General features: G+C 42.4%; 1 protein-coding gene and 1 long non-coding RNA gene across 5 annotated transcripts in view; one reads left to right on the top strand and one right to left on the bottom strand.

Annotated features, from left to right (window-relative positions):
* grb10b (growth factor receptor-bound protein 10b) overlaps window positions 1-24,040 on the bottom strand; it is a 98,309-nt gene that overhangs the window by 54,985 nt on the left and 19,284 nt on the right. For 3 of the 4 annotated variants that reach the window (XR_013648326.1, XM_011485038.4, XM_011485039.4), the window contains exons 2-4: window positions 21,396-21,521; window positions 13,030-13,126; window positions 402-699 (exon numbers count right to left, since the gene is read on the bottom strand). Coding sequence is in view for 3 of the 4 variants with exons in the window: in XM_011485038.4 (XP_011483340.1) it covers window positions 402-699; window positions 13,030-13,126; window positions 21,396-21,446 (446 nt within the window). In the remaining variant the exon portion in view is untranslated. The remainder of the gene's footprint in view (window positions 1-401; window positions 700-13,029; window positions 13,127-21,395; window positions 21,522-24,040) is intronic. The other variant, XM_011485040.4, reaches the window with a different exon arrangement.
* LOC144984543 (uncharacterized) lies at window positions 8,197-10,164 on the top strand. Its single transcript, XR_013648329.1, has 3 exons — window positions 8,197-8,324; window positions 9,090-9,189; window positions 10,058-10,164. It is a non-coding gene; the product is annotated as an uncharacterized LOC144984543 (long non-coding RNA).

The following is a 24,040-nucleotide window of genomic DNA, read 5'->3' as shown; positions in this document are numbered from 1 at the left end:
ATTGGCATCAAAAACCCATGACAATTTAAATTCAATAGATTTAGCTTTTTGACTTAAAATGTCATTTTACAATTTTAATATTGAATTGTACTTATTTTTAGATTGAATTCTAAATGGCAAAATGCATTTTCAAATTGTCAATTGAATTGTTAATTGAGAATTGAATATTACTTTAAATCATGGGTGGGGAAAAAACTTCCATACGAGTGGGAATGACGTTGCTTTGCTATGCAATTTGCCTTAACGTTCTTAAAATGAGTCTTGTTTATCTTTATATTGGTTTGTTTTCTAACATTTTGTACAAGTGTGCATTTTTCTCTTCGTGCAAATGAGGTGGATATTAGGAGAGAAACCATCAATCCTGGAGAAAACAGTAAAGCAGTACGGAGCTCTGCACTAACCTGACAGCGAGGATGTGCATGGGCTGTGACCTTCTGAGGCTGGTCCTGGGCAGATCTGCTGACAGTGAGGAGGAGGAAGGCAACTCTGGGGAAGTGTGGCTTAACACCTGTGGCTGCTGAAGCTGCCGTGCCTGGTTGTGTTGGATATGATGATGGTGATGATGGTGGTGTGAGGAAGAGGACTGTCCATTATGTAGGAGCGGAGTCGACTCTGTCTGCGGACCGCTGCAGGAGGAGTACAGGCTCTCCAGGGAGGAGTTCATATCATTCACCAGGGCCTCCAAGTCCACGTCATCCTCTGAAAGATGAAGGTTACATGGACGTATAAATTTATGCTATGCGAAGTAAAGAGCTGCCTCTTGATCAAAAGAAGTAAACAGTTTTTTAAAGCCCCCATTTAACTTGCTCTGTAGGGTTTACAGAACCTAAAGTGAACAAAGACAAAAGCAGGAAGTACATGCATAAAGAGGTTTTTCACATTAACGGTCTCTATAAGACCTGCAGGCATGTGTCTGCACGTGCACATGACCACATTTACTGATAACTTAGTAACCAGTGCCAGAACGCCTAATCAGAAGGACTTTCTTGATGACATTCATCATACTTCCCAGTAAAACCTAATCTTCACAAGCATCAGGTACACGCACGAACCTGCCCGCTACACTCTTCAACTCTTACCGGGGGAGCTGAAGCATCTGCTTGAAATTCACCAGGAAACTTTCAACTTAATATTCCGAAAAGCAAGACATTTTCCAGAGGACGAGGCTTCCTTCAAAGGCCCCTTGAAAATCCCCGTGGCACTTTTAGATTCAGGAGGCAGATTCTCTGCTGAAGGGAAACCTGCTTAATTGCTTGAGACTATAAAAGTTTCATTATCAGAAAAAAAAAAAAGAACATGTCTTACTTGGCTCCATTTTCTGTCGAATCACAATTTGCAGTGGGGCTTTGTCTCATTATTTATAATAAAGAAGGCTCATAATTTCATCAAATGCTTATAATTCACAATACTGTTGCGCTATCGCCACTAGGGGGAGACAAAGCTCTCAGTGACTATAGCACCCACAACTACAAGTCAAAAAAGACAATTCTGTGAATTATTACACATATTTGCACACATTACAAACTGATAGTCAAAAGAGGTTGAAAATATAATACCAGATTATAATCTGCAAAAAGAATACAACAAAAGCAGACTGTTTTAAGGATTTGAGCTTTCATAATTGCATGCCAAACAAAAGAATTCCCATTTTTAAAGACGGATGAAGCATGACAAGGGCTAGATGGCTGCTGTTGCATACCACAGGTCTGGCTGCGGGACAGCTAGATCATGCAGGGTGGTGAGTTGGTGAGTGACATGTCACTCTAAAGCTGCTGAATGTCCTTGACGTCAGATGAAACTTGGAAGCACGAACACCAGAAGTTTATACAAAACCTCAAAACAAAAACAAAAAAAACAAATATACAAATATACAAATTCATATTATATATATATATATATATATATATATATATATATATATATATATATATATATATATATATATATATATATATATATATATATATAATAAATATGCACATGAGAAAAAAAATTTTTTCCCAGTGTGGAAAGAGTTCTTTTAAGGTATGTTTGGGGAAAAAGGGGGCACTGAGTAGCAGGAATGTGGGCTCATAGAAGGCCCTTCATGCAGCAACATGGCTCTGTTTCAAGCTACCAGCTTAAACATAAGCGTCGTGTTTGGGGAGCTTTCTCCGAAAATACGTGTTAGTTAGCTGTATGACGAGTGCCGGGGGATCGCAGGTGGTTAATCTGGAGGTATAAATAGTGACAGGTAAACTGGAGCAGCTACTTATAGATAGCTTGAAGAGCTAAAGGGCGATCTGCCAAAGGACACGAGGGGCAAGCAGGGCCAGGCAGAAGGCTAAGCATAAAGCAAGACAGAAGAGAAACTGCCAATCAGGAATGACCATCAAAAATTTTAAATGTGTGAGGAAGACAATTTTCCGTTTTTTCTTTTTTGCATGTGAGTGTATCACCCACCTGCTTGATGCAACCTGTTAAGAAAAACTACATCAACAACAACAAAAATAAAAAAAAATAAAAAACACCTTTACTTCACTTTTGTCAGCCAATTTTACTGAGTGAGAAGAGTTTCCCTTAAGCTACTGAGGGAAATACTGTCTGACCTACTTTGGTCCCTGGAGGGGATCAGCAAAGCTGTTTGCATACAATGAAAGCCATGAACTTACATAGGGACGTAGGATTCGTGCGTCACTATCAGTCGGATGATCGCAGTCGCCATGTCACCATCGGGTAAACAAAGGAACGAGTCACACTCAAGAGAGATTGATGTCCCTGACGACCTGCAGGTCAAGCAGTGGGGCAGGCCAAATTCGGACCAATCGCTTTTCTGTTTGACAGAGTTCAAGAAACAGACTTTTCCTGTAAGTCAGCCTTGTCGTGTGATCGCAGCACAGATTTTCCGCTATGGAGGTCTTCAATACGCACAACATCACAGAGACTGAAGAACTACCATAAGATTCTTAGCCTGTTCACTTTTCATCCGGGGTGAAGGTTCAAGAAAACCTGACCTTTTTCTTCTAATCACCAAATACCAAGAATGGAGGTGTGCGCGTGAATGCAAACATGTGTGAAGTTGCAAGAGAAGTGAGAGAAAAAAAACGTTTGAAGTGCGTTGGCAAAACAAAATAATAATAAAAAATCACTTAATCAGGAGATCCTTCTTCTGAAAAACGACTTTCTTTTAGGGAGGAGTAACTATCAGATTAACCTCTGCATTAAAATTTTCTTTTAACCATAAACCTGAATATCTGACTTTTCTTTATGAATTATTTCAGCTGTGAAATTCATACTTTGTGCATCAATAAAAGTTTTTTTTTTTTCAATAAATACATTTCTTAACCAAGTTTTAAGAGAAAGACCCGGCAAGAGACAAGATGGTGCCTGACATCATCGGCTAGAAGCAGAAATTACACAATTTACCGTAACCATAAAGTTGTTCAGAATTTTAGACAAGACTGTGATTTAAGCCTAAAACAGGAAACACGTAACAGTAAAAATAAAGTTTTTCATTTTCGAGCGATTTGGGGGATTTGGAGCGATTTCTATCGTTTTTTTAGGACATAGTCTCTGCAGAGCGGCAAAAGTTCTTTAGAAATTCATGTAATAGGTGGGACTGTTAACATTCCCACTTTCCATCAGTGATCTGTTTCCACCCTCTTCCGCTAGCTTACCACCCCTCAACCCCCCCAGCGGTGTAACAAAAATGGCGAGCAATATTGGAGCTATCCAGACGTCCACTTTTGAGCCCGATTCTGGCTCAGACAAGCAAAACTAAGCTTTCCATGGATGCATTTGTCTATAAGTGGATGCATCACTACAGATAACAGCAGGAAGCGTGTGGCCTGACGATTGTATTTCCTACATCACAACTACAAGCTTTTTCCAACTGCATTTTTTGGTCTGCTCCTGATTCAGAACGATTGGAATAAAGAAATACTCAGAAAAGCAAATTTGCACTCAACTTGCTTTATTTAATTCCTCTATCGCCACAAAAATGCTACAAGAACATGTTAAAAATACAATTTTCATCAGAGTGGGTCTTTACATCAATCTACACTTTGGCCCTAACTTCACCATCCCCATATAACATTAACATTAGAGCTGCACGATATAAGGAAAACGTGTGATTTGCGAAATTAGTGATCAATAGTGCGATGACGATATAATTTGCGATACATGAACAAATAGCCAAACATCCAAAAACATCATTTCCTTTTCACTGCAACAGTCTAATTTAAATAAGAGTCAACATAACTGAAATGACCCTCGTCTACATCTAACATAACAGGAGTCCATCCGATTGGTCAACAACGTGAAGGCGTCCATCTGATTGGTTAAACGTATAAAGGGATTTATTTGATTCGATAATTCTTCAAGCTGCCACAAGATTTTTTAAAAACATTTAAAGTTGCTATTTATTGCAATTTTCTGCCATCTTTTGCGATATGCGTATTGCACTGCTTGATATTGCGATAAAGTTAAGATTAATTGTGCAGGCCTAATTCACAAGGACAAAGAACTGGACGTCCTAGTTTGGCGTTTCATTGTTTGAACTCCACACAGCCCAAACCCATGAGTGAAATCTGCTCACTTCTCCACTCATATGTTTAGGCCTAAGTTAATCACCTGCAACCAGTTAAGGACTGAGAACTAATAAGGGCTTTGTAAGTAAAGAGCAACAGTGTCAACTAATACATATGCATCATAGCTTTATGTACATTTCTTGATCATTAAGGGTTTCTTTAAAGAGGTAATAGAATTTTACCCCAGAATATACTCTGTACTTTTTTTTTTGTTCCCTCTGGTTCAAAACAAAAAGGAGGGGTAACTTTCTCACAGAGGAGGGGAACGATGGGGTAGACATGTACAGGACACCCAGTGAAAACACACACACACACACACACACACAAGGCGTGGGAGGGGGGATCAACAACAGCCTCCGATTACAAGCCCAGCAGAGGGTTTTTCCATTCAAAGAGATCAGTGGGAGTATCGTCGGAGCAAATACAGTGTAAAGCGTGGCTCTGTGCCGCTGAGTACAATACCCCCGGTGACAGCACACACACACACGCACACCCACCAAGGGCCAAGCCTCCTAATGGGGTGGGAGAGTGTGGGAGGGTCTGAAGGAAAACAAGGGGTGAGCGAAAGGGAGCGCAGACATGAAAAGAAAGAGGAGAAAGGAAAGTAAACAAGGAGGGACCGACACGTTTGAGGAAAACCATGGGAAGGATAAGGGGGGGGGGGTCTTCCAAAGGTATTTACCTTCATATGACATGGATGGGGAATACTGTATTTTTTTTCTACAGTATACCAACGTTGGGATATACTTTTTTTTAATCTAAAAATGACTTTGTCATTTCTTCTTTAGGCTCTCCATTTGTTGCACTTCTCCAGGAGAATCCAACACCCCCGATTATCGGCAGCAGCAGGTTCCATTGACCTTCTGCTGCTTTGTCTGCGGTTTGGGAGCACTCAACACTCTCTTCATGATCATGCTGCTGCCTGCTGCTGAATCCAGTTTTGCTGCGAACACCATTTTAGTCCATTTTTAATTGCTCACCACACACCTGTTAGCTCAGATTCGATCTCTACCCCCAAGGGTTCTGGTCTTGTCCCGACACCCCGGTTGCTGAGATGATGCAATCTGTCGGAGGGCAACAAAGCCTAAAGGGCCTAAAGCTCGGGTGCTGAGGAGTGTTAAGAATTGTGGCCAACTCTCCTGCTGCACTGATCTGGATGTCAAAATTCATCACGTTAGCTGTACAGGTATACTTGCCTCTCAGAACAGCAATAGAAATATGGAATGCAGGATTTTTATTTCCAGGTCACATGACATGACCGCTGAGCCACTGAACCAGAGTTCAGTCTTCCATAAACAAAAAACAATTTAACTACTGTATTTCCCACACTACAGAACGCGCCAGCGCACTGTCGATGAATGGTCTATTTTCTATTTTATGTCATATATAAGGCGCACTGAACTATAAGCCGCAACAAGCTAGACAAAAAGAGTCAAAGATAAATCCGTCAATCAGTCAGACTTTAGTCGATAACCTGCAAAATCAACTTTTTTGAGCTTTTAACTGTATTATAATGTTAATTGCTCATAAAAACAACAACCACAAAGCAGTGATCCATTCACGCATTTCTGTTTTCACCTAAAAACTTGCACTCTGACCACCAGGGTTCTCACATTGTGATGTAGATAAGTGAGGAACCACCCCTTCCAGAAAGAGTCTGCGCTGCCAGAAGCCCCCCAAGACTAAAACACACCCACTTTCTCCACTGAGCTAGCGGTTATCGGCTAAAATGCTTTCCTTTTTTTTTAAAAGCACAACCATCTTTGCAAAAGTTTGGATGGCGTTTTTTTTTTATCGTTGGGGAAACACAGACACGCTGCCGAGCCTGGCTCTAGGTCGACGTCATGAAATGAGCGGCCCCCACAAGGAGCGAAAGCCGGTGTGTCAGAGATCAAATCATTTTACTTCCGGGTAGGGAAATGAGCTGCAAAAATATCCCATATTGATCAAGTATCAAAAGTTAAAAATATGTGCAAAATTATGTTACATTAGGAAAAATCATGAATCAATTTATCAATTTTTTTGAAGCAAGTGAAGTAAAATCATTAAAAGTCAATTTTACTCCTCTATCAGGATTAAGAAAGTCCTGATAGAGGCCCTTTCAAGCCTGTAAAGGCATGTTATAGTCCGGAATATATGGTAATCTGTCATGACTGCCGCTGCCCCTCCCTCTCAGCGGCCGCTCATCAGGTCTGATTCTCCTCACCTGTACGCCTCAGTATTTAAGCCTGCCACGTAGTCTCAGTTATTGCCGGAACGTCTAGCCTTTTTGCCTGACTACCAGCCTCGTTGTTGTGATTTGAGCTGAAGTTCAAGTTATTAACCTTACGCCCTGTCAATGTTAACGCTCCAGGTCCTCAAGCCAAACAACTACTTACCTGTCACGCTTCCAGAGACCAAGCATTCTGCCTGCTCGTCAGCCGACGCTCTCACTCCGTGTCTTTCTCCACAAGACTGCTATTCCAAGTCGGATCCATCCCAAGAATCTCTCATTCCCGGCTCTGGCCTCTAGAGGACTTCTTCATTCAAGGTTTCCACGCTTCACCCCCCCTCTCGCTTCTCCCTAAGTGACTGTTTTTCGACTCTCCTCTCAGCCTGCTGGCGGCTCCCATCTCTTGCAACGCCCTCTGGTGCCTATTCCGAGTACTGCAAGCTCCAGCTCCCCAGTCTCCTCAGCCCAATAAATATTAAGTTACATTCCTGGGTCTGTCGTTTTTGGGTTGGTCCCCAAGATCCTTCCTGACAGAACGTTCCGGCCCCAATGGACCCAAAGACAGCTCAGGAGTTCCAATCCCAGGTTGAGGGTGCCTTCAGGAACTATGATCTGCGGATGGCTGAGTTTTCTTCAGGTTTACGTGACATAACTGAGAAACTCGCTTCTATGAGTGTTTCCCAAGGATTACCGCCCTCTGTCACTGTGCAATCCATCAACGAACCCAAGATGAATCCACCAGAAAGATATGACGGAAATCCTGCTTCATGTCGGACTTTTCTCTGTCAATGCGAACTGATTTTTTCTCTTCAGGAATCTTCTTTTCCCTCAGAAAAATCTAAGGTTGCCTATGTAATTTCTCTGCTGACTGGCCGGGCGGCTCAGTGGGCAACAGCTGAATGGACTCGTGACTCTATCATCTGTTCCTCATACAGGAGATTCTCAGAAGAGCTCAGGGAGATTTTCGACCCAGTAAAACCCCATAGAGAAGCTGCTCGACAGTTAACCAAGATACGCCAAGGGAAAGAGACAGTTGATGATTATGTCATTCGTTTCAGGACCATTGCAAGTAACAGTGAGTGGAATGAGGAGGCCCTCTACGACATGTTCTATGAAGGTCTGTCTGACAACGTTAAAGATGAACTGGCAGCACGTGAACTTCCAAGTCGCATCAATGACTTGATGTCCCTAGCCGCTCGCATTGACAGACGCATCCAGGAGAGAGGGAGAGAGAGACCACAAAGATCACGCCCCGTTTCACATGAACAGCAATCCTGTTTTTTCCCCAAGCAGTCAGCCCCTTCAGGCTCAAGCACGGAGGAGCCCATGCAGTTGGGTCGCACCCGACTCTCCAAAGAAGAGAAAGATCGTCGTTTCCAGCAGAACCTGTGCTTTTACTGTGGCTCTCCTGGTCATCATGTCAATAACTGCCCAGTAAAAGACCAGGCTCAACACGAAAGGAGGAGACGTGTTTGAGCCTTTCTGTGTCCTCCTCCTCTCATCCCAACCCAAGAACCAGAGCATCTTTTCACGTCAAGAATCAGGTACTCACAGAAACTGTTTTTATTGATTCAGGGGCTGATGGCAATTTTATGGCAGAGGCGATTGTACAAAAGTGGGGTGTTAACGTTTCTTTGTCTCAGCAACCTTTGAGTGTCAAAGCCATTGATGGACATGTGATCACTAACAGTCTTCTTGTTACAGAACCTGTTAAGATGCAGATCGACAATCACACTGAAACTGTCAGATTCCACATCCTCAGGAATATTGACCTACCCGTTATACTAGGACTGCCTTGGTTGCAACGTCATAATCCTCAGGTTGATTGGCTTACAGGACGAATCCTGACCTGGAGTACTGACTGCCACAGAAACTGCCTTGGTGCCATGGAAACCCCATCAGTCCCTAGCCAGAAAATCATCTCTATTGAAAAATACCCTGACCTCTCTAAAATACCCACCCCTTATCACGACCTTAAGGAAGTGTTTAATAAGGTAAAAGCTACCAACCTACCTCCACATCGCCCTTACGACTGTCCCATTGACCTCTTGCCAGGTACTTCTCCCCCCCGAGGTCATTTATACTCTCTGTCGGTCCCTGAGAGAGCGGCCATGGAGACGTATATTAAGGAGTCTCTAGCTGCTGGACTCATTAGACCCTCCTCCTCCCCAGCTGGGGCAGGGTTTTTCTTTGTAAAGAAGAAGGATGGGGGTCTAAGACCTTGTATTGACTACCGAGGGCTAAATGAAATTACAGTACGCAATCGTTATCCTCTGCCACTCATGTCCTCTGCCTTTGAACTCCTTCAGGGGGCCAGGATCTTTACGAAGTTGGATCTTCGTAATGCCTACCATTTGGTGCGGATCAGGGAAGGAGATGAGTGGAAGACGGCATTCAACACACCTTCAGGTCATTATGAATACCAAGTCATGCCATTTGGCTTAACCAACGCTCCCGCAGTTTTTCAGAACCTGGTTAACGATGTGTTAGGGGACATGATCAACCGCTTTGTTTTTGTTTATCTGGACGATATCCTGATATTTTCTCGTTCAGAGGTTGAGCATATCCAACATGTGCGCAAGGTTCTCCTACGCCTACTCCAAAACCAGCTATATGTTAAGGCTGAGAAGTGCGAATTCCATGCCACCACCACTTCTTTTTTGGGTCTGGTCATCGCTGAGGGCAGAGTTAAGATGGATCCTAAGAAAGTCCAGGCAGTGTTGGAATGGCCCAAACCCGAAAACCGTAAGCAATTGCAACGTTTTCTAGGATTCGCCAATTTCTATCGGCGCTTCATCAAGAATTACAGTAAAATCGCTTCGCCTCTACATGCCTTAACATCATCCAAACAGAGCTTTTCTTGGAACCAGAGAGCAGAATCTGCCTTCAAAGATCTAAAGAACCGCTTCACATCAGCTCCTGTGCTGGTTGTTCCTGACCCCAGTAGACAGTTCATTGTGGAAGTAGACGCTTCCGACACTGGGATCGGAGCAGTTCTATCCCAACGCAGTCTGGATAACAAGGTGCACCCTTGTGCCTTCTATTCCCGCCGTCTGTCCAATGCTGAAATGAACTACCATGTCGGGGAGAAGGAGTTATTGGCTATTAAAGAAGCATTAGAAGAATGGCGGCACTGGTTGGAGGGGGCCGAAATTCCTTTCGTTGTGTTTACTGACCACAAGAACCTGGAGTATTTAAGAACTGCCAAAAGGATGAACTCACGCCAAGCTCGCTGGGCCCTTTTCTTTAACCGGTTTACCTTCTCTTTGTCCTATAGACCAGGGTCTCGAAACGTGAAGGCTGATGCACTGTCCCGAAGGGATGAATGCCCCCTGAAGAAGGCCTTTCCTGAGTTTATACTGCCTACCTCTGCTCGACTCGCTGTTCTCAGTATCGACATAGAAGAGGAGGTAAGGTCGGCTAACCAGGACTCTCAATCTCCTTCTGCCTGCCCCGTAGGACGTCTCTACGTACCTGTAGATCTCAGAGCCAGGGTTATTCAATGGTTTCACACCTCACGTATGTTTTGCCATCCTGGACAGAGAAGAACACTCTCCATCATTGGACAGCGCTTTTGGTGGCCCAACATGAGGAAGGACATCAAAGAATATGTCTCTGCTTGTCCAGAATGTGCCCAGGTCAAAGTAACTACGTCCCCACCTGCTGGATTTCTGCAGCCTCTGTCCGTCCCTAGAAGGCCCTGGTCCCACATCTCCCTGGACTTCGTCACAGGACTTCCACCATCTGAGGGCAAGACAGTGATCCTTACGGTAGTAGACCGTTTTTCTAAAATGGTTCATTTTGTTGCTCTACCCAAGCTCCCCACGGCCAAGGAGACTGCTGAGGTCCTACTCAACAACGTCATTCATCTCCATGGCCTTCCCAGAGATATTGTCTCAGACCGGGGACCCCAATTCACTGCTAAGTTCTGGGCGGAGTTCTGCCGGTTGCTTGGAGTCTCTGTGAGTCTGTCCTCTGGTTTTCACCCACAATCCAATGGCCAATCAGAACGGCTCAACCAACAGTTGGAGACCGGCCTCCGTCTTCTCTGTAGCCGCGAGCCTGCATCTTGGTCCCGCAATCTGGTCTGGGTTGAGTATGCACATAATACGCTTCCTTCGTCTGCCACAGGGTTGTCCCCCTTCCAGGTGGTGTTTGGCTACCAGCCCCCTCTCTTTGCTTCCCAGGAGGGGGAGGTTTCTGTGCCATCTGCCCATGCGTCCGTTCGCAGATGTCAGCAGGCCTGGCGCAGGGCCCGGCAGACTCTCCTACGGACCGTGGAGACCTACCGCACCACCGCAAACCGACGGAGGATTCCTGCTCCCTCCTATCAAGTGGGTCAAAGGGTTTGGCTTTCTACCACTAACCTGCCTCTTCGTGTGGAGAACAGAAAACTGGCTCCACGGTTTGTTGGTCCCTTTCCCATCTCCAAAGTGGTCAATCCGGTGGCAGTTCGCCTGCGTCTACCCAGGACTCTCCGTATACACCCTACCTTCCACACTTCCATGGTGAAACCTGTCAAGACCAGCCCTCTTGTCCCTCCTGCTGAGGCCCCGCCACCGGCTCGATTCATTGATGGGGGTCCTGCTTATACAGTGAGGCGCCTGCTTCGTTCTCGCCGCCGTGGACGTGGCCTACAGTACCTAGTAGATTGGGAGGGTTATGGTCCTGAGGAACGTTCCTGGGTTCCTGCTCGGTTCATCCTTGACCCTGATCTTGTTGCCCAGTTTCATAGTGAGCATCCTGACCAGCCTGCCCGACCGTCAGGTGCCGGTCGTTGAGGGAGGGGTACTGTCATGACTGCCGCTGCCCCTCCCTCTCAGCGGCCGCTCATCAGGTCTGATTCTCCTCACCTGTACGCCTCAGTATTTAAGCCTGCCACGTAGTCTCAGTTATTGCCGGAACGTCTAGCCTTTTTGCCTGACTACCAGCCTCGTTGTTGTGATTTGAGCTGAAGTTCAAGTTATTAACCTTACGCCCTGTCAATGTTAACGCTCCAGGTCCTCAAGCCGAACAACTACTTACCTGTCACGCTTCCAGAGACCAAGCATTCTGCCTGCTCGTCAGCCGACGCTCTCACTCCGTGTCTTTCTCCACAAGACTGCTATTCCAAGTCGGATCCATCCCAAGAATCTCTCATTCCCGGCTCTGGCCTCTAGAGGACTTCTTCATTCAAGGTTTCCACGCTTCACCCCCCCTCTCGCTTCTCCCTAAGTGACTGTTTTTCGACTCTCCTCTCAGCCTGCTGGCGGCTCCCATCTCTTGCAACGCCCTCTGGTGCCTATTCCGAGTACTGCAAGCTCCAGCTCCCCAGTCTCCTCAGCCCAATAAATATTAAGTTACATTCCTGGGTCTGTCGTTTTTGGGTTGGTCCCCAAGATCCTTCCTGACAGTAATCTACAACCAACTGGGCACCACTGTAGTGGGAATTTCGAATTGGTTCTTCAAAACCTAATTTACCACTTCTCTAGTGGTAAATCAGAAAAGTGGTAAAAGTTTTAACATTTAAAGCAATCATTTTAGCTTTAGAATGGCAGACTGTAGTGAGTGAAGCCAATAGTTTGTTTCATTATTTATTGCATAAACACAAAATGGGTTCAGTATTTGTCTTCATAACCCATAGGGTGTTTTAAAGTCATTATAAGATTTTTAAAAAGTAAACAGTCACAAATAATAAGATTAACTCCATAGTACAACAAAAAAAGTAAACAAACACTTTTTCAAAATCAGACACAAATTCAAATATAAAATCCCATCAGTTCATCTTCCTCTGAGCTCCGTCCATTCTGTATGATCTTAGAAAAAATGACGATATAATTTCTGCTCCATTTACTTCCCATGCCAGAGCCAAGCGTTCTCATTCAGGGGCAAGTCCTCGCAGACCCGCCCTTACCTCCCATGCTGAGCCAATATTGTGCCTAAATCTCATGCTCCGTTTGCTATGGATGAGCCCTCCACAATTACACAGGCCGCATAATTATGATGGCACCTTGTGTCCATGCAGATCAACCTTTGAACAGCTGAATTGTTTACAACAGCAGAGAGCCAAATATAGATTATCAACCCTAGACCCCTTAGCACAGAGGAGGAGGGGGAACCACTTTTTAGCTTCAGCTCTGCACTAAACCAACTAACATACACTTGAAATGGGAAGAGCAGGCTCCTCATCCTTCATGTGGAAACAGTGTCTGAACAAACCAGTCAATGGTGGAAAGTCAAATAACAGGCATTTGAAAGCAGACGGCTAACCTTGATGGCTTGGAGAACTCTGGTCGGCCGACTGCTGGAAGCTTGGACGAATGAGATCAGCCTGTCTGTGGCTGGAGGACCGGTCTATATTGTCCTGCTGAGGTAAAGAGAGGCAAAAAGGGTAAGAGAAACATAAAGACCTGTTATGCAGACGGCTGAAAAGTCAACACTTTAGTTAAATTTGGCTCAAAATGTCAAACTTCTCTTTAATTTTTTTATTTAGACATTTCACCTGCAAAAACTGTGTTTTAAATGTCCAAACTTAAACTATGTAGCCAACCCTTTGCAAAAAGTAGTCCACTGAAAGTGTACTACAAGTACACAAGTATTCTTAGTCTTTAGTAAAAATTAGGCAATGTACTCGAAGTTTACTTTTTATAAACTAGTGGCTTCAAATGCTCCAATTTAATCTAAAGAAGTTTTCTGCTTTTTTACTACATGTAAATGGTCTATAGTATACTTATACTCAACTACACTTATTAAAACTTCAAGTGCTAATTTTTGCTAAAGGGGTGTTTAAATTAGAGAGCTAAAACGATGCAAGTCCTTTAAACATTAAAATATTTTAAAAAAAGCATTTTTTTTCCTCTTATATAGGGTATGCAAACATGACTTCATCACAAAAATAAAATTAAACATGATCTAGTCTAGTGTGCATTACTCAAGAAACTATTCCTCCACAGTGTCCTGACTTGACCATGTGAAACTCAATCCAGAGGGGGGGTTAGAACATTTTTATAAACTAGTTTAATGCATTTCTTGATCTTGCAGATTTTAAGGGGCAAACATGTTGAGCGGTATGTGAGTCTGTGTGTGTGCGTCCTGGACTTCTCCAGATCAGGAACTGAACGTACCGGAACAGACTAGCATGTTCGCACAAACATCACGATGTGCACGTGTGCGAGGGTGTGCAGAGCAGAGCTCCTCTGCTGCAGTAATGACAGTTGGTGCAGTTCCTTGTTCTGCCCCATTTAAGGCAATGGCAGACAATAAAGATATTAGGCTTTATTGCAAAAGTTTTTCCCCTTTGCAAAATTGCTTTTTTGCTCGACCAAAACATTAATGCATTTAAGAAAATCTGCCCAAAAAGAAGATTACACTCTTTGCTCATAACATGCAATTCACAGTATTTGTATGTTGCAAATTTTTTTTTTTAATCAAAGTGTCATTTTGAAGAATCAAAACACAAGTAAGTCAGTAAAAGTGAACCTTTTTTTTCTTGTTTTTCTTCTACAGATGGTAAAACGTGCAAAACACATCATGTGTGCCGAAATATTTGTTGGTAAACACTTTTTATTTTTTGATATACATATATCTTAGGAATTTGGTCAATTCCAACATATACTAGTTACATAAAAAGAAGATTTTGCAAATGCAGACTGTTTTAGTGTTCATTTGCATCAGTTTATGTAGCTTCGTGTTTTTGTTTTTACCAAATTCTTTCAGTGTTTTTTCTCTAGTTTGACCTTCGTTAGTCTTTCGTGGTTAAATTAATTGGTTAGTTTGTGTTCACTTAAAGGTTCAACATTTGACCTCTATGGATGGTATTTTAGTCTTTATTGACAGATTTTTAACATGCCAGGGGACATTATATCAGATTTTTGGTTGAATTTCTAAACCTTTTCCAAAACACAAGTCGGTGCCGGAACGACGTTTGACAATAGGCGTGTCTGAAGCAGTAATGCTGCTCTCTTTTAAAAGATAGATAAGATGAGATAATGATAAGTTCCCCCTTATTTCACAGATTTTACATTTATTTATATAAAAACACCTCTTTGACAAGACTTCTGCATTTTAGTTGACTAGTTAGTAATAGTTGCCACATGTTGATAGGGCAGTGAGGCTGATGCAGTCAGTCAATTGAAACAGGCGGCCTGCAACGTGAGCCAGCCTAAAAGAGGTTAGGCGTCATGATGGCTGTCAACACGCTGTCAATGTCATTTTAGAATCAAATGAAAAATGGGAAAGTCGTGCGTAAAGAAGGTTCATATTAAAAGCCAGAGCGAGACAAAGGTGTTCTTATATAAAGAGTTTTGCTGTTAGAAAACAAAACCATTTTTAGCATTTTACTACACACTGGTTGTTGCTTTTTTCAGCTTAAACATACTGAAATATACTGATGGAAAAGAAGAACATTTAGATTTAGAGATCTGATAAAGATTGTCCAGTCTGAAATACAGTTTGTTTATGAATGCATTATTACAACACATAAATATGTACATTATTGATTTGGTTTTGCAAAGTCATTTTAAATTGCAAAAAATAATACATACTTTCATTTTCAATCATTGCCCATCATCCTTTAAAGACCCACTTTTGGTGTTTTTAACATGTTCTTGTGGCCGTTCTTTTTCATGATGGAGGACATAAACATAACAAAAGTTAAGCTTAAAATTGCATTTCTGAAGATTTCTGTATTCCAACCATTGTGAATCAGGAGCAGACGACAAAAAATGCAGTTGGAAAAAGCTTGTAGGTGTGATGTACGACCTGCAACGGCAGGCCACAAGCTCACTGCTCCCCTCCATTAGGGTACAGCAAATTGTAGACAACTGGATCTGTGTCCATCTTCATTTTCCTCATCTGAGCTGGCATCTAACTGATAACTGGATGAGTGGATAGCTCCAACATTGCTCGCCACTTTTGTTGGAATGCAGGGCGGAGTACTCCAGTGCTGCAGAAACTATGACCTATAAAACGACACCTTTTAAGATTCTGCCTAAAAACAGCATAATCATAATTTAAAGAGCACTGGGAACGCTTTTACAACAGATCAAGAGTTAGACTGTAAAGGCTGATTACATCAGTGAATAGATGAGTGATCCACTTGGGTGCTTTAGACTTGACTGAAATAAAATCACTCTGAATTAACACAAAAAGGAACATTAGCTCTTAATTTCTAACAAGATGTAAGAAATTATTCATGCGTTTATTGTGCGAATAATTAAGTCCCCCTCCGATGTAACTTGTGGTTTTTTTGGGAGTTTTTGACATGTACATGTGGCATTTTTCTAATGAAAGAGACCTAATTTAATAAAAATCTTTTCGTTTTTAATTTCTGAGAATTTCTCCTTTTAGATCAGTGTCAATTAAGTGTCACAAAGACGCTCTTTTTGAATTAAAGAGTTTTTGTGATGTCACAAAGCACATGCGCATTGCACAAGCTCCCTGATCTGCCCTGTACAGCGTGTACAAACTCAGTTGTGAAAGAAGAGAAGATGGCCCATTCCTTCGTTTGACCGCACGTGTTTTAACCCTTGTGCTATCTTAGATGACCCCACCCTTGCATTGGCGTGTTATTCCCACCATGACAAAGGTGGATGAAGGTGGAAAGATTTCATGGACACCAGTGAGGTTCACAAGTCATTGAAGAAAAAAGGTTCAGCGCACTGTCTAGTGGGTCTAGATGTTAACGTTAAGGTGCCTCCAGGCACGTTAGCGTTGGGAGTGGGGTCATCTGGACCCCACAAGATAACACAAGGGCTAGAAAACGACAGGTTTTTTGGCTTCTTGTTAAAACCAGCATAATCTTAAAAGCCCAATAGGAATGGTTAGAAAATAGATCAAAAGTTGATTGTAGTGGAACTAAAAGGTTGAAAAATAAAGGGAAACCAACACCAGCCAATCATACCCTGAATTTCCAACTGTCTCTATAAAAGACTTGACTAATAAGCCTCTGTGTCTTACCCTCCACGTGTGACCTTCCTCCATGGCAGCACACTGGGTTGTCAATCACCCTCCCAATCCTCCCAGAGAAATCCATAGTGGGTCTAGATGACCCAACTCCCAATGTTAAAGTGCCTAGGATAGCACAAGGGTTACATGCACCCAAGGCTGGATTTTGATGTTGTCAAAAGTAAAGTTAGCAAATGTGTTCTCTGCATTTGTGTTCTCTCTCTGACTAAGTTTGAAGGCTTGTTGTCCCGCATTAACCAATTAGGGTAAAAATCAAAACAAAAAATAAAATCTGGGGACCTTTTTTATTATTGCCTCCATGAAAACAAGAAAAATATCATCAAGTTCATGAGGCCCGAGCAGGCTGGCTCCCCATCATGCAGTGGGTTTCTGTCTGCCGCCATCTCGCTTTCCGGGATCCGTTATAGTGATTGTGACTGCTCCAGCTCAATGAGCGATGCGACAGACTGTCCAGGGTGTATCCGCCTTCGCCCAACAGCAGCCAGGACGGGTGCTGTTGGGAAAAGGCTGGTCTTAAAGTAAAGACCCGCCAGCAGAAGCCCTCGACGGACATGGACGAATGACGAGCGTGAGAAACATTTATGAATTACGTAAATCACACATGTATCATGATGAATCTTATGTGGAAAATGTGCATGTTCACCGTATGACACGGCCTTTACAGCAACCGCTACCTTGGTCTGCCAGCATAAAGAGCCAACTTTTGTGGCTCAAAACCCCCTTAACAAGAGGGGTCAAAGCAGGAGTAAGGGTGAGCCAGCTCTTGACAAGGAGCATGCAAGAACCCTTTAAAATTCACAAAGTTGAAAGGAGGTTCAAACGAGAGTTGAGGGGTTGAAGGTTCAGCCTTTTAAAAGAGGTCAGCAAAAGGCCAGAGACAAGGTTAAAGCCCAGAAAGCGACTCAGACACGAGGACAAAAACAACAACTCAGATGCATGGCATTGCTGGGCCAGCAGAGGAGGTCAGACTCGGGCTAAAGACGTTTGACCTTGCTTCTAACCTTACTGAAAGCTTTAGCCTAACAAGGAGCAGCTGAATTTCATCTAAAGGGATTCTTCAGGCTCCTTGTTTATATCTTGATTGAATGCAACAACAGAGTTCAGCAAAGAGAAGCTGGCATTTTGTACCAACAAAAGGAAGATCCTTTTCTAATAAGTCTCCAGGTTCTGTGACTCATAAGCCAGATTGTATTTAAGAAAAAAAAAACATAATTTCTGTTGTTTTTCGAAAAAACAAAGAATTGATATGTGATAAATGTATCATTTATACTGCTGCTGTGGTTAAAAACGAATTAATGGCATCTCTTAATTTAACAGTCATACCATACCGGTTCAAAACTGTTCTTATTTTTTCTTTAAAATGGAGTAATGAGGAAATGCGGGAATCAATAAATGCATCATCCAGCCCTACAAATTAGCTTGTTATTCACCTCACTGTCATTCTTTTTAAAACAAAAAGACCCACTCTGATCATCTTTTGGGCCATTTTGTTTTAATCGTGATTCTGTCGTTTTCTAGGACATAGTTTCTGCAGAGCAGTGATAGTTCATTAGAAATTAACCTTAGAGATGTGGGCAGGACCGTTGGTGCGAAACAACCCCCCCCCCCCCCCCCCCCCCATTACCTTACCTGTTACTGAGAGCTCTACGTTTACACTTTATCCTGCTAGCTACCCTCACCCCCCCAACATAACATTATCGGAGCAACAGAAATGTCGGGCAATGTTGGAGCTATCCAGCTGTATAGTTCTGAACCAGATCCTAGCTCAGACAAGGAAAACATGGATCTAGTCATTTACAAGTGGATGCAAAGGAGCAGGGAGCTTGAGGCCCGCCCACCATATTTTCTACATAACAAACTCTCTTTATCTCTCTGCTCCCGATTCACAAGGATTTGAATAAAGAAATACTCAGGAATGCAATTTTAAGCTTAATTTTTTCCTCATTATCAGATATAGGCAAAAAGAGCATGTTAAAACAGCCAAAAAGTACATTTTCATCAGAGTGGGTCTTTAAATAATCCTATACCAAATTTCTATATAGAAAAAAATAATGAAAAAACTTTACTTACTGTACTCTGATGGACAATGCAACACATTTCACTACATAGTGTAGGGGTGGACTTATATGGTGTACTGAATATGTTAACTCCAGTTTTCCCTCTGCAAACTGGGAGTGTTGAGAAGCTGTCTGATGGATTAAATAATTTTTGAGGGCATTTATGTAGCAGTTCAACGTGCAATTGAGTCAAGTTTAACCTGAAATAAACAAACGAAGGCCAAAATTGTTTAAAATGTACTCCAAAGGTTCTAGATTCAATACCACCAAAAAATAAATAACATTGCGGCTGGGGGACCTGAAACAGAACACCAGTGGGGACCTTTCTGTGTGGAAGTTGCATGTTCCCCCCGTGCATACGTGGGTTTTCTCCAGGGACTCCGGCTTCCTCCCACCGTCCCAAAAAAATGCTTCATAGGTCAACCTGTTACTCTAAATTGACCCTAGGTGTGAATGTGAGTGTGCATGGGTGTGTGATTGGTGGCAACCTAACCAGGATGTCCCCTGCTTTCGCCCTCAAGTGGTTGGGATAAGCTCCAACAGCCCCCTGACCCCGAAAGGGACAAAACGGGTTTAGAAGATTAATGAATAAAGAAAATAAAAATTAGGTTTGCTGTAAATTTAGACACTGCAATCATTCACCAGCGATGATTTTGCAGCAAGCAAAGCTTTAGGGGTAAACCAACCCCTCCACTTTCCAATGAATATTATAGCTGCTTAACTGTGTTCTGCGGTGCCGCTGCAGCTTTATCAAAGATTTCGCAGTGAATGAATTTTCTCATTCAGCCAGTCAAGGTACGTGTGTTCTCGCCGAGTGCTTTGCAAACAGTCAGGTGAGTGTTTCGGTGCACGTGTACTGCTGGGCATTTGTGTGTGTACACAAGCAGAGATTGCCGGCCGTGTGCAGTTCCTTCAGCTTTTTCTCAAACATTCTGTGGACAAATAATTAAGGACAATGTTGTGATGAAAAGAGCGAAATGTTTAAGTCTCAACCAGATCAAATCTTTTAAAACACACGCAAAAGAAGAAGCTCCAAATGTCATAAGTAAGAGATCAAAAAGTGAAATCTTGCAACAATTCTCTTTTACGCAATCTTTTGACACAGAAATAAATCTGCACGGCAACATGTAAACCTTGCATCACTTTTTCCAAATGTTCCTAAACAAACACAAGAGACAAAAACCAGAGAGGCAGGAGGGAGTGTCAAAAATAAACGGCTCATCCGTTATCGTCTCATCAGCAGTCTTTCAATGCTCTCAGAGGAATTTCTCTGGAATGTTTTTGTGACATTATCAAGCTTCTTGATTAAAATAATCTGCAAGTCAATTAAATTGAATTTTTAAGTTTTTTTTGTTTATGTAGATATTTCTCCTTTTTTTTTGCACATTTTAAATTGCCTTTGCTACACAAATGCAAACTACTTCCAAAATATGAGCTTTGTGGTGTGAAAGTAGCAGGTCTGTTTCTGCTTGATCACACTGCGAGGCCACATACAATCCAACTTTCCGACAGTAATACTCTGCCAACAACTATTTTAAAATAACAGGCTGAAACCAAGCATGCCCCCATTCTTTCCATGTAAATCTATTTCTCCTTAAATACCAACATTTGCTGAACGTGGGTTCTCTAACTCCAATTCTTCTTTTCTTTCTGAAGATTACCCATGCCTTATTTACAATTTATGTCAATTGTTCAAATTTATTTCTGGTTACAAAGCTTTTAAAGCATTTTACACAATGTCTGATCAATCTTTCAGCTTAATTTTAATTAAATCAATTCGAGTCTTCTTCAAAGATTTCTTTCATAAAGTCTCTTAAGGCTGGTCAGAATGGTTGGTTTTATAAGAACAGCTTCAAAGACTAAAGTAGGTTCAAGTCAAACCACTTTCTAAAAATCAACAGTTCTTTGGATAGTTTAGTAGTAACTGTTAACCAAATTATTTTTACGTCTCCGAACTCAAAAGCTACAAATACGGATGTGACGTGCATTCAAGAACGCCATCAACTCAGGTTCTTGAATGTGCTTTTAACCCATGGTGTTCACACTGGAAAAGCAGGAGGGGCTTCTTCTTTATATTTTTCTTCTGTTTAATAGCACATGTCCACCACCCACAGTTGGAAGATGCTTGGTGCTAAATGTTGAAGCGGTGCAAATGCTGCAAGTCTTGTTCCAGACTGTTTGGTGTCACTTAAATTCCATTTGGGCACAAACCACAATGATTAGTTTCGCCTACATGATCAATTTCTAAACAGTTGGAACTTCATGAATTTAAAAGGGACGCCATCCATGCTTCTTTGCCAAATCCGACTTTGATTGGGATGTGAGAGTTTTGAATGCAGAAGCCTGAAGCGTTTGTTAATGCACATTTACATAGAGTTTTCGTTGGAAGTGGCAGCTTGAAGGCACATTGCCGAGGGCAATGTGAACAAAGCTTTACACTCAAAACATTGCACTTTTAAGATGTGTGTAGTAAAATCTCTCAAATATAGCAAGTTTATGGTAAGGAGAAACATCAATAGACTTCAAAAATCAGAAATCACTAACTGTAGTTTCAGTCAAAAGTTACCAAAGTTGCTGTTTTTCATGTGGACATAACACAAAGCAGTCATTTACCTGATAATTTGGATGATGCAGGAAATAATCTGGACATCTGGCCACAGCCATGTTTAGCGTTCCTCAGAACTTTTGGGCAATTTGTCTGGTTGGATCAGTTTCAGAATCCAATGGACAGTTCAGAGCCTGTGGATGAAGAAGACCACAAGGATGAAGGTTAGTGGAAAAGTACAACAGAAGGAAAAGGGAGGAGAAACTTGATGATGGAAGAAGAAACAGATGACAAGAGGAGAGGAAGTTGAGGTCCATGTTCTGCGGGGACAGATTTAGCACAGATCTCATCTTAACCCACATATAAACTCGGTAAGCAACACCAACGAGCGCCAGGGAAGGAACACGAGATGTTTAAAGAAATCTGAAAGGTCAAGCAAAGGGTGTTGGTGCAGTCACTAGAGCGGTGATAAAATATGTACCTTTATGTTAAAATCAAAGTAACCAAGCACAGTAAATTCTTCATGCTAACCAAAGTATACATGAGGGGGCAGCCGTGGTGCAGTAGAAGGGCGGTCGACCTCCGATTATAACATTGCGGGTTCGATTCCGCCTTGCCCGCCCATGTGTCGAAGAGTCCTTGGGCAAGACACTGAACCCCACCTTGCCTTTGGTGGAAGGTTGGCGCCAGTGTTCAGCAGCAGAGCCGCCACCAGGGAGTGAATGTGTGTGTGAATGGGTCTGTGACTGTAAAGCGCTTTTGGCGTTCGAAGAAGGTAGAAAAGCGCTATATAAGTGTACGCTTTTTACCATCACCATTTACCAAAGTGTCCATTGAAGGGATTTTCGATTCTGGGGACCCCTAAAAAAAATAAGAGGCAATTTCTGTTTGAACCAGCAGTTAAAGTTCACCCTACCTCCGTTTACACTCAATAACTAAGCCGTTTAGTAAGCTGCTAGGTGTCATGACTGCATTAGATGTTTCACCTACTAAGATCTAAATATGTTCCTCTGTTCTTAGAAAGTCAACTTTCGTTGGTCAAAATACCCAGAAATTCAAAGCAGTATCCTACTAACCTCTTGGCACCAAGGCCGCTAAACAAAAACCTGTAAAGACTCACCAAAAAATACCTGCAGGCACGTATCCAGCCCTGAAGATAGACATCGGCGTATATTTAGAGGCGCACGGCTCGAACCCATAAATGTGAAGGTCTTTTATGCAGCAGTTCACGACCCCGAGTTTGCATTTTAAAAATATGAACTGCCGTTTCACAGACAGCTAATATTATCCCATGCTTGTGTTGGCGGTTGTAAGTAGGCTGCACTTTTGCCAACGCAGTGTTTACATTCTATGTGTACATTTGCTTCAGTACGAATATGTGCACAGCAGGCAAGTGAGTTGGGTCATGTTTATGTATAGTATTCTCCACACTGGTGGTTGTGCATAGGTGTGCGCATTTTTGAAATGTTCAACATTTCTGATTAGCTAAAATTGTCCATGCTGCTGTCAACAGCTGACAGATGGACACAGATCACTTCGCTGTCAGTGGTCAGCCGTCACCACTCTGTTGTAGAGCAAAACCTAAAATATTTCCTGGTCTTAGAGTGAGAAAATAACAAAATCTGGATAATGGAAGTGGTGGAAGTGGAAGCAAATGTTTTAGAGCAATACAGTGTTTTCTCATTTATCGCTGAGGATTGGTTCTATAAATAGCCCACGGTATGTGAAATCCGCAAAGTAGGATTATAGATGTTTTCATCTGTAAAACTCCCCAGTACACATTTTATCCACTTTTATCAGACTGACATGAACATTTTCACAGTTTTATCTCTTGATTAATCTTTTAAAGTTCAAACCTTTACAAAAAAACAAGTCCAGGATGAAAAGAAAGATCTGATCGCCATGAAGATTTATGTAAATGTGACAGACTGCACGTGCAGTCTCAGGACACAGCACGATAGAGATTGACGGACAAGATCAACAGCCAACAAAAACGCAAAACACTGTTGAAATGAAAAAAAGGCCGCAAAACAGCGAGTCCACAAACGGTAAGCCGCAATATAGTGAGGTAACGCTGTATAGCCCATCGGGGAAGCGAAAACAGTTTGCTGTGATCTGTTGTCAAATGTGCAGTTTTCAATAGCAGGCTTTACAGAATTCATTTTTAAAAGGGGACCTAAAGTCAGAATAACATTGACCACGACCACACGTGGGCCAGACTTTGGACAAACCTTATTCTTAAGTTATAATCATACTGGAAAAATCTGTTCCGGATCGAGTTCTGAACCTTGCGTTTGGTCTTTATTCAGACTGCCATCAAGCGGACTTTCCTGACCATAACCCGGTCATTTTCGCGGAATGGGAGGGGCTGGTGCTCAGAGAACAGAATGTTAGAAGAATGCTCAGAATGGCGTGAATGGATCAAAATACTTATTTGGAGTTTGTTTTTCGTGAGGAACTAACATTAATATCCATTTAAAGGCTTAAAAAAAAGTTTAAATTTGATCTTGCCCGTTTCTTTTATCCTCATTTTTACATTTAGTGAATGCTCAGAGGAGTTTCACGACCGTAAATGCAGTTTAGACAAAGAGTTTGGCCCTACAATTCCCAGTACGGTGAAAACGTCGTAATGAGTGTGCGCTTCTGTCTCAGCCCATGTGTGTGGCCTGTCAGGTTGGCAAGCACGGATAACTTGCCATTTAACACATTATTT

Source organism: Oryzias latipes, chromosome 16, assembly GCF_053564925.1.
Source record: "Oryzias latipes strain Hd-rR chromosome 16, Olatipes_Hd-rR_3.1".
NCBI classification, from domain to species: domain Eukaryota; kingdom Metazoa; phylum Chordata; class Actinopteri; order Beloniformes; family Adrianichthyidae; genus Oryzias; species Oryzias latipes.
The sequence above is the reverse complement of the archived record's forward strand: the minus strand, read 5'-3'. Positions and strand labels throughout refer to the sequence as shown.